At 39.3% G+C, this 13,570-nt stretch overlaps 1 protein-coding gene across 4 annotated transcripts; it reads left to right on the forward strand.

The window, feature by feature from the left end:
- Positions 1 to 1,158: 1,158 nt before the first annotated feature.
- Positions 1,159 to 12,064, forward strand: RAB9A (RAB9A, member RAS oncogene family). Of its 4 annotated transcripts, none has more exons than XM_017812234.1 (2): positions 1,159 to 1,313; positions 9,214 to 12,064. In XM_017812234.1, the coding sequence occupies exon 2, from the start codon at positions 9,248 to 9,250 to the stop codon at positions 9,851 to 9,853; it is 606 nt and encodes a 201-aa protein (XP_017667723.1). In that variant the 5' UTR covers positions 1,159 to 1,313; positions 9,214 to 9,247; the 3' UTR covers positions 9,854 to 12,064. The 4 variants fall into 4 exon arrangements, with proteins under 4 accessions (XP_017667723.1, XP_017667724.1, XP_017667725.1 ...); XM_017812235.1 differs by having other exon boundaries at positions 1,159 to 1,308; XM_017812236.1 differs by lacking the exon at positions 1,159 to 1,313 and adding an exon at positions 1,468 to 1,560.
- The last annotated feature ends 1,506 nt before the right edge of the window (positions 12,065 to 13,570 follow it).

Here is a 13,570-nt window from a genome sequence, read left to right on the forward strand (position 1 = left end):
TTAATTTAAAGAGTCCATTTTTCTACCTCTCCAGCACTTACTTGTGTTTTACTTTAGTACTGAATGAAAGCAGATCCCAGGAATAAAGTATTTGAAAATTTTCGAAGTCCAGCTTTGTTAAATAAGAATGGATCTCGTGTCATCAGATTTGCCTCTGGCATGAACTGCCTTTTAATAATCCTGCTCCTGTCAATAGGAGACATCTCTTTTTGATGGCACTGAGATCTTGTTTTCCACTCCTTGGGCCATGTTGTAGGTCTGATCCAAAACAAAACGACTCTGCCAAGTGGCAATTCCAGTCTGATTGCATCTCCCTTATGATCGGAAGCATGTGATGACTGTTTGAGCTAATGGGTGTACTGTCACCACCTATTCCTCTTGATGATGTGGGAACCTCTTTAATTTCTGCTCTTTTCATTTTAATTATATTTTGCCCTATCCTCGTGGTGAGTTGTAAGAGCACAGAAAATACTATCACCAGCTTCTTTAGCCTTTTTTCCCATGATCTTGTTTAAACAGTCAAGTCATTGTTATTCTGAATTACTACAGGGGAAAAAAAAAAGTGCCTGGCTACTCTTTTTAAATAGTGTGCTTTGTATTTCGATTAATTCTTTCATTGACACAAGTATAGTTTTCAATGTTTCTGCTTGTAAAGTGAAGCTGCCTTACAGTCGCGAGTTTGCTTGCCTGGGGTCCTTAATGTGGAGCACAGTGAGACTACAAGGGTTGGACTTGATGATCTTAGAGGTCGGGTTTCCAACCCGGCTGATTCTATGATTCTACTGCCTTTAATAAATAACTCTGACCTCCAAATGGTTTTAGGCGTTTTAGGATTTAATGATGCAGAGCATTCTGGAGCAAGTAAGTGTTATCTGTTTCCAGCAGAACGGTGGGCCGCTCTCAGACGTCACACGATAGTGATCGATGAGAGGTATGGCCCTCGACAGGCCCAGCCGTGCCGTGCGCTGGCTGTGGGCACAGCCATAGCCATTCCCATTTCCTATTCCCTCTCCCGTTGCCGCCTCCCACAGCGCCGAGCTGAGCAGGCGCCTCAACCTGGGGGCGGGGCCTCTGTGCCGGCGGGCGGGGCCGTGCGCGCGCGGCGCGGATCACGTGATGGTGGCCCCGCCCCTGCCCGCTCCGCCATGTTCCCTCCTCGCCCAGCGCCCGGCGGTGGCGCAGCCCGGGAGTGGGATCGGGCCCGGGACCGGCGGCAGGAGCAGGCACAGCCCCTTCCCGCAGGCAGGGATCGGCTTCCCCAGCGCGCTCGGGAGCGGCGGCAGTCCCCTTCCCGCGGCCTGGAGCCCAGTGAGGTTGCGTTCTTTTCCTTCCTCTCGCCGCCGCGGTCCCCGCTCGCTCCCCCGGCGCTATCCGTGCTCCCGGGCGCTCCCCGTGGCTCCCTGGCGCGCCTGGGGAGCGGGAGGGCAGCCCCGGCCGGGGCCGCGGTGGGAGAGGGCCCCGTGCGCTCCCCGGGGCCGGTGCGGGTGGCGGGGAATGTGGTGTGATCCGGGATCCCGTGACTCCAGGACAGGCGGTGGCTCCTCTGGGACGCGGTTCCCAGCCGGCTCCGGCCCGGCAGGGCTTCCTCAGCACTGATAAGAATCTCTGATCTGTCAGGGTGAAGCTCGGTTTCGTACCTGTGTCCTCAACACGTTTCAGATCGGAAAAAGAAGAAATATTAGAGCTCTCTTGATCACCTTTTCTCACTGCTGTGTACTTGGAATGGGCTTCCCACGGGGGCGGTGGGGTCAGCGACCCTGGAGGTGTTTAAGGAAGGACTGGACGTGGCACTGAGTGGTGTGCCATAATCTGCTTGAGATGGTGGTGTTCGGTCATAGGCTGGATGATCTTCGAGGTGTTTTCCAGTCTAATCGATTCTGTGATTCTGTGCTGAAGAGGGACAGAACTGCTCGGGGTGCCCTTGGGTTTCAGTTCTTCTTTTTTGAACCAGAGGCTCGATCCAGCCCCTCTGCGGGGCCTGTGGAGTTTCCAGTGGTGGCAGGTGGCTGTGCGGGCTCAGGTGTGGGGATGACTGGGGAGGGTAGGAATAGAGATAGGGCACGATGGGCGAATCGTTTACGTCTGGGTAGTTAGTGGGCAGTGCAAGTGATTCCGTATTGCATCTGACTTGTGCAAAACAATTGAGTGGATAACAGAAAAGTGCAGAAAAACTAGTTCTAAGAACCTCTGTGAGTGGCCTTCATAGCAAGGTTACATGTAATGAGCTACGTAGAGAGCACTTAATTTTTATTAACTTGGGTGGGATAGGCAAGTAGGGGATTTCTTGGCTAAATTTTGGTCAGGAATTAAAACAGTTGTCTGCAGTTAGCTGTTATGCAGCCTCCCGTCCTACATGCTGTTTTCCTTGTCCACAATAATTTACAGCTATACTAAATAAGCATGTGGGTTTTATTTGTCTTTACTTTTAAACTGTTGTGCAACACTGAAGTTGTCAGTGCTTGCTTTTTTTAGAGCAAGGGTTGTTTTGCATGGCTGGGGTTTTTTGGTGTAGGTGTTTTTTTTTTTCTCTTTATGATTTTTTTTTTTTTCTATTTTTCCATGACTTTATAGTAGCTTATCAGGTAACAAGCTGTAATGGCAGACTGGAGAGAGAGCTGTTTCTCAGACATACCCAAAATACTTTTATTTCCAGAGAAACCTAACCAAAGGATTGTACAGCTATATCTGTGTTTCATACCAATATCAAATTTATAATGAACTCTTCTTTTCCTCTGTCTGCTTTCAGGTTGTATGGAGCTCTGTTCACTGTCTTAATTTTAGTAACACCTTTTCTGTAAAGTTAAAAAGTGACAGTGTGTAGTAAAAAACCCCAAAACTCTAGCAGTCCTTGTTTTGCTTTTCAGTGCTCAAACCAACCTTCCATTTCCTTAAGTTAAAAATATGTGCAGAGAGTCAAATAAGATATTTAGATTTCAAGCTTTATTTTGTGTCAATTTAGTAATAAATCACGAGAAACAGATTTTTCAGCTCCTTAGGATTGGAATTTTACATAAACATTTCACAATGAATAAAACCTTCCCAGCAGAAAGGTTTGTAAGAAGTCCTTAGGGTTGTTTTTTCATTTGTTTGTTTTTTTTAAAATAATGTTCATTCTCCTTGGTGTTTTGTTTTTGTTTTCATTCTCTACAGAGCAGACAGTATGTTGGCCTGGTACAGTATAACCCACTTAATGCCTTAGGGATGGGCTTTCGTCACATAGTTTTACTGGGAAGAATATGAATGTACAATGTAGCCTGACCAATAGAGGCTGCTATTACTAAGATTCCTTGAAGGAAAAGGGATACTAATGCAAGAGAATAAGATGAGCACATATGAGCAGAAATAATTGTTGGATAAGTTATTGAAAGAGTGGAAGAAGTAACAGAGAAGTAGGTTGCAAGGAGAATGTCAAATAGCTGATGCATTGTTAGAAATGTTGGACCAAGAGCAGCAGCACTGAAGGGTGTTTTGAAGTTGGCTGCAAGTAATAGAGTATTTAAGTTGGAAGATGCTTAACTGTGAGCTGCTGAGAAATGTCAGCTCTGATTAAATCCCAGTAAATAATAGTTTGCTCATTCTACTTCAACCTGGGGAATGACGTAGGAATTGAAGCCAGGTCTCTGCAAGATTAAATTGGCAGAGGTGTAAGTGTGTTTCTCCTGACAAGTTTTGCTGATTGACTTTGTGGCTAGATAGAAGTTAGAATAAAAGAAGTGATTCTGGCAGTAGGTACTGGGATGATTTCATGATCCAAGGGTTATGGGGACTGGAGGATTCCTCCCCTTGGCTGCTACTTCATTCATAGTCCTGAGTCATGCCAGGCAACTGTTTGAACTACAGTCCTGAACTACATAGGAGTTAAAAACAAGCTTATAAAGAAACTGCTAAATACAACTTTTTCAGTATTCAAATGAGTGGCAACAGCTGTATATCAGTTCAGTTTGGGTTGGGTTCATATTAGAAATTACGAATAAATTCTAGTGATATTCTCGTGTTAGATAAAGCATGTCTAGGCTGCTTAAAATAGAGGCAATTTTCAGATAACCTGCCAACAAATTCTTAAACATCTCTCTGAAAGAAAACACGGGCTGTCTTCATAGGAAGGAAGACTTGCAAAGAGATTAGGACTTTGATAGGTGGAGCTGAATGATTGAAGGGCTTCCAGGCTTCCGGAGAACTAGGCAGCTGACAGGTGGCTGTCAGTAAAGGGGTGTTCCTGATCCGCAGCTGTTACATCAGTGCCTTGTGGAGGGGAGGGTCAATTTGGAGGCTGAATAATGTTTGTGCTTGTAACATATTCAAAAGTACAAAGCATGTAGCATCTTGACTTTGTATCTGGATGTTTTCCTTTGAATTGAGAGAAAGTTCTTTCAAGGTCAAACAGACTTGTGGCCTCTTATGCAATAAAAAAAACATTTTTGTGCCACTTAATTGGCCAGGGCGTAAACCACTGCCTCCTAGATATAAGAACAAGGATTGGCTAAGGGGAGAAAAGTGAGAAGATTTGCTTCTGTCCTTTCTTTTCAGATTTTTGGAAAATTGCAGATCTGCTATAAGCATCAAGTTTAGAGATGTAAAAACTCCACAAATAGTAAGTGTTGAAAACTACATAGTTTTGGATTGTGCCCCTTGTGCCACAACTCTGGTAGTTCTTGGGACTTTGCTTTTCAGATATTTTACAGAGCAGCAATTAATGACTAATGAGGTAGTGAATTTACATTTCTATTGAACGCTGAGTGTTTTTGTCAGTCAAAATACTTGAAGTGTTGGTATGTCTTTTTAAACTATTAATATCTGATGCCAGTGTTTAACAAAATAAGGTGGCTTAGCAAATAAAACTGTGAAAAAGCTTCAAAGCTGAAATGGATATACTGTATATGTGTAAATTTGAGGATAGGAAGTTATAAAATAGGGTTAGTGTTTGCTGACATAACTTATGTGGAACTCCTAATTCTGCTTGTTGGTAACTTCATTGGTTTTTTTCTTAAATCAAAGATGTCCCCTTTTTTCAATAAGTCTTGGCTGAAAGTGTATTAGGTTGTAATTAAACATGATTAGTTGGAACAAACTTGATTCTGTCTTACCTTATCCTTCTCCAAGTCAAATAGGTGTTCTCTAACAGCTCCAGTTAAAGGACAGTGTACCGCATATCTTCAAGAAAACCTTTGGATTTAGTCTTGCTTTTGTACAGCAGATGGTTGGTTCATCAGTGACCACTGAATGAAAACGCTGATTGAAATAAATTTCGTTGCCTGTTTCCAAGGCAGAAAGTAGATACAAGTGGAAAAACAACAGCCTGGAAATTAGAAGTGTCCTTTACATCTATTTCCTCAAGAATGCTGAGGGAAGTCAGTGGTGGTCTTTCAACAGATCCAGTTTTTGGTGCCTTATTGAAATAAGGGGGAGTGGAGGTGAGATATCAGTTCCTATGTGTGTTTTTCTGTTTGACTGGATTTTTTCATGGTGTGCTGTGGTGGCTGCTATCAGTGTGGTGAAAGTGAAATTATAAATAAGCCCGATTGACTTTATTTGCTTAATAGTTTATGTGGGGTTGTAGCTTGCTGACATCATAGATACAATGCAGTTACTGTGTTGGCAAACACTTTTTCCATAGAGAGAACTCAAATTCATCATTTGTCTTCAGCCTTCAGTACTCTGGTGTGAGCAGATCCTCCTTAATCTATGAAATTATTTTTGTAGTTAAAAAAGACAAGTCTGTAGTGTAGACTAAGAAATAAGACAGTCTAGATGGATAGACTAGACAAGGCAGTGGTGTTTCACTAAGCTTTGAGGGACTGAGAATCACAGATTTTGTAATGCAAACTGATTTTTCTGAGGTTGCTTAGCACGTTGTCTTTAGTCTCGACAGCAAATATTTGAACTGATAATGGAAATGTTTGACTTGCAATTCATTTCACTGTTTAAAAGGGACATCCTGAAGGGCACAATTAATTTACTTTTTGTATTATGGCATATGATCATGTTAGAAATTATATTTAGTAGAAAATGGTCCCTGTTTTTAACAGGAATATTGAAGTCAGTGATTTAAGCGCTTGAGTCCTTCTAAGTAGGTGGAAGCAATTCAGAAATCATTATCAAAATGAACCTGAGTGGGGATGCTTTTTATTTATTTGCTCTGACTTTCTTTGAATATTGAAATGATAGAGGAACATGAGGGAAAATTCTTCTTGTTACAGACTCCTCTGTGTAGTAGGGTTGAGACTACTTTTACTTTAAACTATTTGTGCAGCTCAGTAAGAAATAACTGGAACAAATAGTTACCTGTAATTCTGTCTTGCAGTTTCTGATGTACCATCTGTTTTGTCTTCAGATGGTGAATGATGATTTAAATTGAACAATTAAGGTAATAAATCTTCAGAAACATGGTATCAGATGTTGACCATCCCTTCCAAAAATACTTTAAAAAAATCACATTATACAGATAAGTTCGAAGTATGTAATAGGATAAATAACATTAATTCTCCAAGTGCCTTAAGTATTTTATAGTTTTCTTTGTTGAACTGAAAAACAATTACAAAAATTGAGCTTTTTAAAAATCTTATCTAAAGATGTGTAAGCAGAGAAAAAATGCAGCAGTCTACTGTGCTGGAAACTACCACTCTGGTTCAGCAGATACTCTAAATCACATAATCACTGAGGCTGCAGATGAGTCCTTTATATAGTAATAAAACTATAAGTGTATAAAGACTTTGCTGCTTCCAAACAAAAATACTTCTTAATACTTTTAACATGCTTCTTTGCTGCTTCAGGTCCAGCTTGTAAGCACTTATTTAAATGACTGAATATATATTCCATTATTTTGTATTAAAAACTTGACAAAAACTTAAAAGCTAGCCTAGCATGACAGTTTCTGATTTGGAAGCTGAATGTTTTGAGAAGCAAGGTGTCCTGCAATATCCGGTTGAGATAGTTTTGGTTAGTCCTGGGAAGACTGTTTCTGTGGCCTTTGTGTGAAAGGACCAGTTTGTTCCAGTTGAAAAGACACTTTTAATAGTTTGTGGTTGGTGTGTAATTGTCTGCCCAGTAAAACTAATTTGATGGTCATCAGTCTCTTACACCTCACTGTAATGGCCCACATAGCTGGAATTGTGCAAAATAACTTCTGCAGGTTCTGGATGCATGAAAGTACTAGATACTGTTAACACTTTCCTTACCTGTATTTTATTTAAAATGTGGCCTCATGGACAATTCTGTGATAATAACTGCCATTGTTTAAAATGCAGAAGCTAAAGAAACAAGTGCTTAGTACCAGTCAGAACTACTTAAGCCAGTTATTTATTCACATTGTGTCTTCTAGAGAACTTCTGATTTCTGTAGGACAGAAAAAATAATTTATAACTTGTTCCCTACACTGGAGTGGAAGAACAGGAGAACATTCAGTACCCTCTGTTCTCATGAAAGCATTATTTATTAAGAAGCAGCTCCTATCTAATGGTGTAGCTTAGATAACTTATTCATTAACCAACAGTAGAAATGAGGGAGATAAATGAATACACAGGACCATTTTCAAGAGTTAAGCATAGAATCTGTAACTCATATGCAGGTAGTCCAGTGACTCTGCTAAGGCTTTTCACGTACATTAAAATGTATGTGTTCATACTCTGAGCCATAGCAGTTATCCCCTAGCTCTCTGAAGGGTAAATGAACAATCTACTTGTTGCTCCTATGCAGTTTTAACATTGTTGTGATACAAATCTGTACAAAATTAAGGATTTATAAATATTGTTATTAATTACACAATATGAATTGATTAAATTACTTGCTCTGAACAGATCTATAATGGAAGCAGCCGGGTCCTTATATTTTGAAATTTCTTTGTGTTGAGGCTTCAAAGTATTCCTTCTGTCTTACTGTAGGTTGTATCTAGCAAATAAACACTCAAAGATGGAAAGTCACTGATAAAAAAATTCCTGAAATTTCTCACTCCCGATGTAGGCCTTGATTGTAAGGCGGCATAGAGTCATATGACTCTCATGCCAGCTTGTGTCAGGTATTAATTCTAGAGTCATACTCTGTGGGTGATGTATATGCCAGTAACACTAATTACAACTAGCAAGACCGCATTCCTTCCTTCAAAGGAAAGAGGCAGACTAGGCAACTTATGACCCATTTCCATTTTAAATAGATGCTATTTTCAGAGAAGCCTGTTTGGGCTGAATACTTTGAGCTCTTTTACTATCAGGCAAGTTTAGAAACAGCAGTTCTCCTCATACAGAAACTTAAGTTTGGGCTTGTTAAAATGAAACTTTACCCCCAAGCAATTAAAACACCATTTTACAGTATTAGATAAACACTGTGGTGGTGATGGCAAAGGTTGGGCTGGTACAAAGCACTGATGAGCAAACTACTTTAATGCTAGAGGTTTTGTGTTTTTTAAAATTTATTTTTTAAGTCTGACAGTTAAAAAGCCTTCATTGGTTGCCATCCCTATGCTGGCAGCCAGATTATTCCCTAGCACTTCCAGACTTTTTGACATTTTTACTATGGGAAGTTGACACCTACTAACTGAACTGTCAGTGTAGGCTTGACCTCAGTATCTGGCATCTTGAGTACCATTGAAGTAGCAACAGTGAATTTGCTTTTGTAGGAGTTGTAATAATATTCCGTTCATCAATGCTGTTGTGCAAGGAGTAAACTATGAAATATTGAATGTTTGTCTACTGATACCTAGTCATATGACTTTTAAAATAAAATTACAGCATTTGCATTTGTTCTATAGATAACTGTGTTCCCAGTGAGTTGGTTTAGAGTAACTTTGCTAATGAAATACAGCACTGAAGTTATTAGTTCAAGGCATGTGCTCTATAAAGTTTCCTCTCTCCACTTTTTTTTCATGGATCTTTTTCAGTGAACATAAATGTTAAATGTGCTGTGATACTCCTTCTGCACAAAGGGGGGGTGATTTGAAGAGTTTGGGGCTTTTAAGTGTTTTAAGTGACAGACCAGTAATTCATGCAGTGTACTGCTTAGACTGCCATGCAGATTGCAGTCTGTGGAAGAGACACCTCTTATACACGGTATTTTTGAGAGGATATTCTTATTGGAGTATCTAGACTTTACCTCTTCAGTGTATCCTTTTGCTTTTGTACATGAAACTTGATGTTGGTGGACTTTTACACATTCTAGATATTTCTGTGTGCAAAATTTGCTGCTTACGACTTTCCTTTTTAATGATTTTCTTAATCTTTACAGGTCTAGGGAATCAGGAAGATCTTTTCCTGTAACAATGGCAGCAAAATCATCGCTCCTTAAAGTAATACTGCTGGGAGATGGTGGAGTTGGGAAGAGTTCGCTGATGAACAGATATGTCACCAACAAGTTTGATGCACAGCTATTTCATACAATAGGTGTGGAATTCTTAAATAAAGAGTTGGAAGTTGATGGACACTTTGTTACAATGCAGATATGGGACACAGCAGGTCAGGAACGATTTAGGAGCTTGCGGACTCCTTTCTATAGAGGTTCTGACTGTTGCCTGCTAACCTTCAGTGTGGATGATTCTCAAAGCTTCCAAAACTTAAGCAACTGGAAGAAAGAATTCATTTACTATGCAGATGTCAAGGAGCCTGAAAGTTTCCCTTTTGTGATACTGGGTAACAAAGTTGATATTGATGAAAGGCAAGTGTCTACAGAAGAAGCCCAAGACTGGTGCAGGAATAATGGCAACCATCCCTATTTTGAAACCAGTGCAAAAGATGCCACTAATGTTGCAGCAGCCTTTGAAGAAGCTGTTAGAAGAGTTCTAGCCTCTGAAGATAGATCAGATCACTTTATTCAAACAGATACAGTAAACCTTCATCGGAAACCGAAACCCAGTTCATCTTGTTGTTGACTTAAATTTCTTTTTGCCAAATTACTGTTGACTAGCTTGCTCTATAAACGAATGGGGAAGGTGTAGTAGATAAAATAACAAATGGGTTTCACTCTAATATTAAAATTGTAATATTCTGCTGCTTTCATGGGGGAGAAAAAAAAAAATCTCCCTTCATGAGTGACCTGTTACTGAATTAGTGACACTTTCTCTTTAGGAAGATGTCAAGTAAAAACATAATATAAGAATGTAATTTGCCAACTTTATTCAAATGATAAATACTTTGAATATAATTAAAACTTGAAAGTTCTGGAAGCACTACTTTGGAGAAACTGTTCTGGAATTCAGGCACAAAGATACTTTTATATGTGTATATTTTTATGAAATCAGCATTCCACTTTTGTTTCATTAGACATCAGTTTCTTAACAATGCTAGATATTAAACTTCAGTCTCACTACATTCCTTTTGCTGTGAGTGGTACTTCATCTCTAAATATTATAAGTTAACATAAATTACCTCTAGGTCTTCTAATTACCTAATGTTGCTGTAATTTATGTAGGTTTTTAAGTAGGAAATAAATTTCCTACATATTTAATGTCCATTTTCTTTTAATTTACTCTTCTAATGCTGCACTAATTTTTCCAGCAGTTTAATTCAAAATACTGATGATTTTTAAAGCTAATGTGTCTTTGCCTTAAGTCCATTCTAGCATGTTTCTGATCAATAAGGTGAAAAATTGAGTAACTTAAGTATAACCAACCATTTTTTTGAAAAAGTAATGCTTTATTCAGTCAGCTTTAACAGCACTTGAAAGGATCCACATTATGACATTTTTTAGGAAAATTTTTAGTGTACAGCCTTAAAGTTCCAAACCTCTTGTTCCTGTTAACCTGAGCTATGAATGTGTTGACCAGAAATAACCTGCACTGTGAAACTAAGGATTGGCAATATGTAGAGAACTCAGGAAGCTCTTGACTTACAATAGATTTTGACAGCTTTCAGCCTAATACAAGTATATAATAGTTATATAGATAGTGTTTGAGCTGAATTTGACCCTTATTTAAATTGCTGTTTTAGGATATGGACTTGTACATTTAAGATAATATCTTTTATATTACTGAACTCATTTCATAATGATGAACGGGAGCAAATTCTGTATTTAATGGAGTCTTTTTTGCAGTCATGCAGACAAAACCACAGAAGGTAATTTGAGGCTTTCAGTTGCAGTCTGTGGTAGAATACTTCTATAAGAAATTGTTCAGTATTGGCCCTCAGAGTAACCACTGTCCTTGCAGTAGCAAAACTGATAGTGCACTACTGCTTCCATCTGTAATCTGACTGCTGACAGGCACACAGGTACACATCTTGTGGACTGAAAAAGGAAGTCTGAGGCCTGTAGGACAGGCCATGTTATTCATTAAACAACTGCTTTCTGTACAGCAACTTTTTTATTCCAGTAGAAAAGCCTTTATTGAGAATACGATACCAGCAAGCATTTTCTCTTGAAGTATCCCATCGGTCTGTACCAGGTGTACTTATTTGGAAGTAAAGCTTGCAAAAACAAACCCTCTTTGTCACTCTTAGTACACTTTTCTGAATGCATTGTATTCTTGCTCGAACCTGTCTAGGGCAACTTTACTCTGTAGATCTGCTACTCCTGCTTAAAAGTGACATCTTTTTACCTTTTGTGCATTTCTAAGGCTGATTCATTCTTGCAGTCCTGCATATACAGCAACAGAACTGTGTTTTAAGCTTCAGTCACTGAGCAGCTAAATATAAGTTGAACTGCTACTTCTGTTATGTTTAATTTCTAGTCAATGAATCAAGAGATCTGTGAAGAAAATCGTAGCTAAATGGTTCCTAATCTTAGGGTGGGAGAGCAAAAAGCTTTAGAAATGAAGGTTGCTTGCATTAAGGGCTACTAAGCTAGTGACATGAAATTGTTGTAAAACTACTACCTTACTACTTAAAGCTTCCTTTTAACATTCATTTTAGCAGAGAGTAAGGTTGAAACAAAACAGGAGCTGAAGATACTGTGAATAGAGTATATGACTATAGATAACCCTAATTTTTTCCTTTTAGCAATTTTATTTGAATGATGAGAACCATTGTGGTCTTTCTTGTGCCAAGGCATCCATCTGTGTCTTCCCATCTGTCCCCTTTCCATGTAACATCATGGTTACCAAGCCTCCATCTGAGAATTAGGTTTAATAAAGTTAAATAAAACATAATCCCATAGAAGTGTATTACTCATGCCCTGGGAGCTGTTGTACCACAATGGTACACTAATCACGAAAGTGGCTGTAGTAAATAAGACAGTATAGGGATTATGTTGAGGTCAGGAATTGGTCTCACAGTGAGACTACTGAGTACTTACAGAAGCAAAAGTCTTATAACAAGCAGTTATAGGTACAAAAAAAAATATAATGCTTAATAACAACCATTCATTTCTGTACTTTGTAAAAGCTTAGTATCATTCCATTTGGATGTAAGGTATGCATTTGTGACTTTTATTTCAATTCACTGTTTTGTTTCAAGTGCTGATGTACTTCAAATATTATGGGGTCCTGTTAGCAGTTATTTAGAGTTCTGTAGAGTGACAGAACATACTGCATAACATGTATGCAAACTTCCAGATGTCCTTGAAAATGAGGAGCAAAAAATAGTGTTGTGGCAGATTGGTGGGACTGCTGAAAGCTATGCTTGTTAGAACAGACAGCAGAATGGGAAGGGGCAGAAGAAACTAGCCAGGGCAGCTGACAGCTCATGTCACAGCAAACTGTATCAATGCTTAGCATAAGACTGCTGCCAGAACCAGGCTGCTTCCTCCAACGGCCTCTCTGTACCTCGAACGGATCTTCCTTTCAGTTATGTGACAGGTTACCTAAACAGTAATAGAACCTTGAAGAAAGCATAAACAGGTGTTTCTCCATGCACAGAGAACTTGGAGCTACCTGGCCAAGGCCCTGGAGAGTTCTGTCACAAGACAGTGCTCCTCAACCACAAGCTCTATAATGATAAATGAAGTGTTAGGACATAATTCTCCCATTCCTGTGGTCAGTAACAGTCTGTTTTCATAAAGCCTAGATGGACCTGAGACTGCATTTCCCATTTACAATTTCTGTATTCAGAAGAAAGAGGGAAAGATACATCGAGGGCATAAGAACAGGCACCATTTGGCTAACTGCCTCCAGAGATCAGGCAAGAAAAAAATGCTTTCATTTTACTTAATGTCCTACTGCAGCAATGGATAAAGTTATTAAAAAATGCACAGTTTCTGTAAGTGATGAAAAGTGTTAGCACTAATCCTCCATCCTTGCCAAGCTGTTTTTTACTGCTATGTATGTGATTATTTAACTTAAGTACTTCTTCAGTGAGTCTTAACTGAAGTATTTTTACAGCCAGCTGGAAGAACCTACTGGGGAGGAGGCAGAAAACAACAGCTGCTCCTTATCATATGAGCAAGAATGCTTTACCTCAAGTGTGCTTCTCCTGAGTTCATGTATATAGAAAAAAAATAAAAATAAGTTGACTTATATAAAATTACATGATATTACCAAAATATAGTTTGTATGAAATAACATTGCAAAGACAAGTATTCCCATCTTCACCTGCCACCCCACCAGGTAATGTTACTGTGGTTACCTAGTTTTCTTCTAAATCACTTCAAGTATACTCAACACACATACATAGTGCATCATTCTGTGTTTTATTTAAGGTAAATACTGCAGTCTTTA

This window comes from Lepidothrix coronata, unplaced genomic scaffold (genome assembly GCF_001604755.1).
Source record: "Lepidothrix coronata isolate B3197 unplaced genomic scaffold, Lepidothrix_coronata-1.0 Scaffold35, whole genome shotgun sequence".
Lineage (NCBI taxonomy): Eukaryota > Metazoa > Chordata > Aves > Passeriformes > Pipridae > Lepidothrix > Lepidothrix coronata.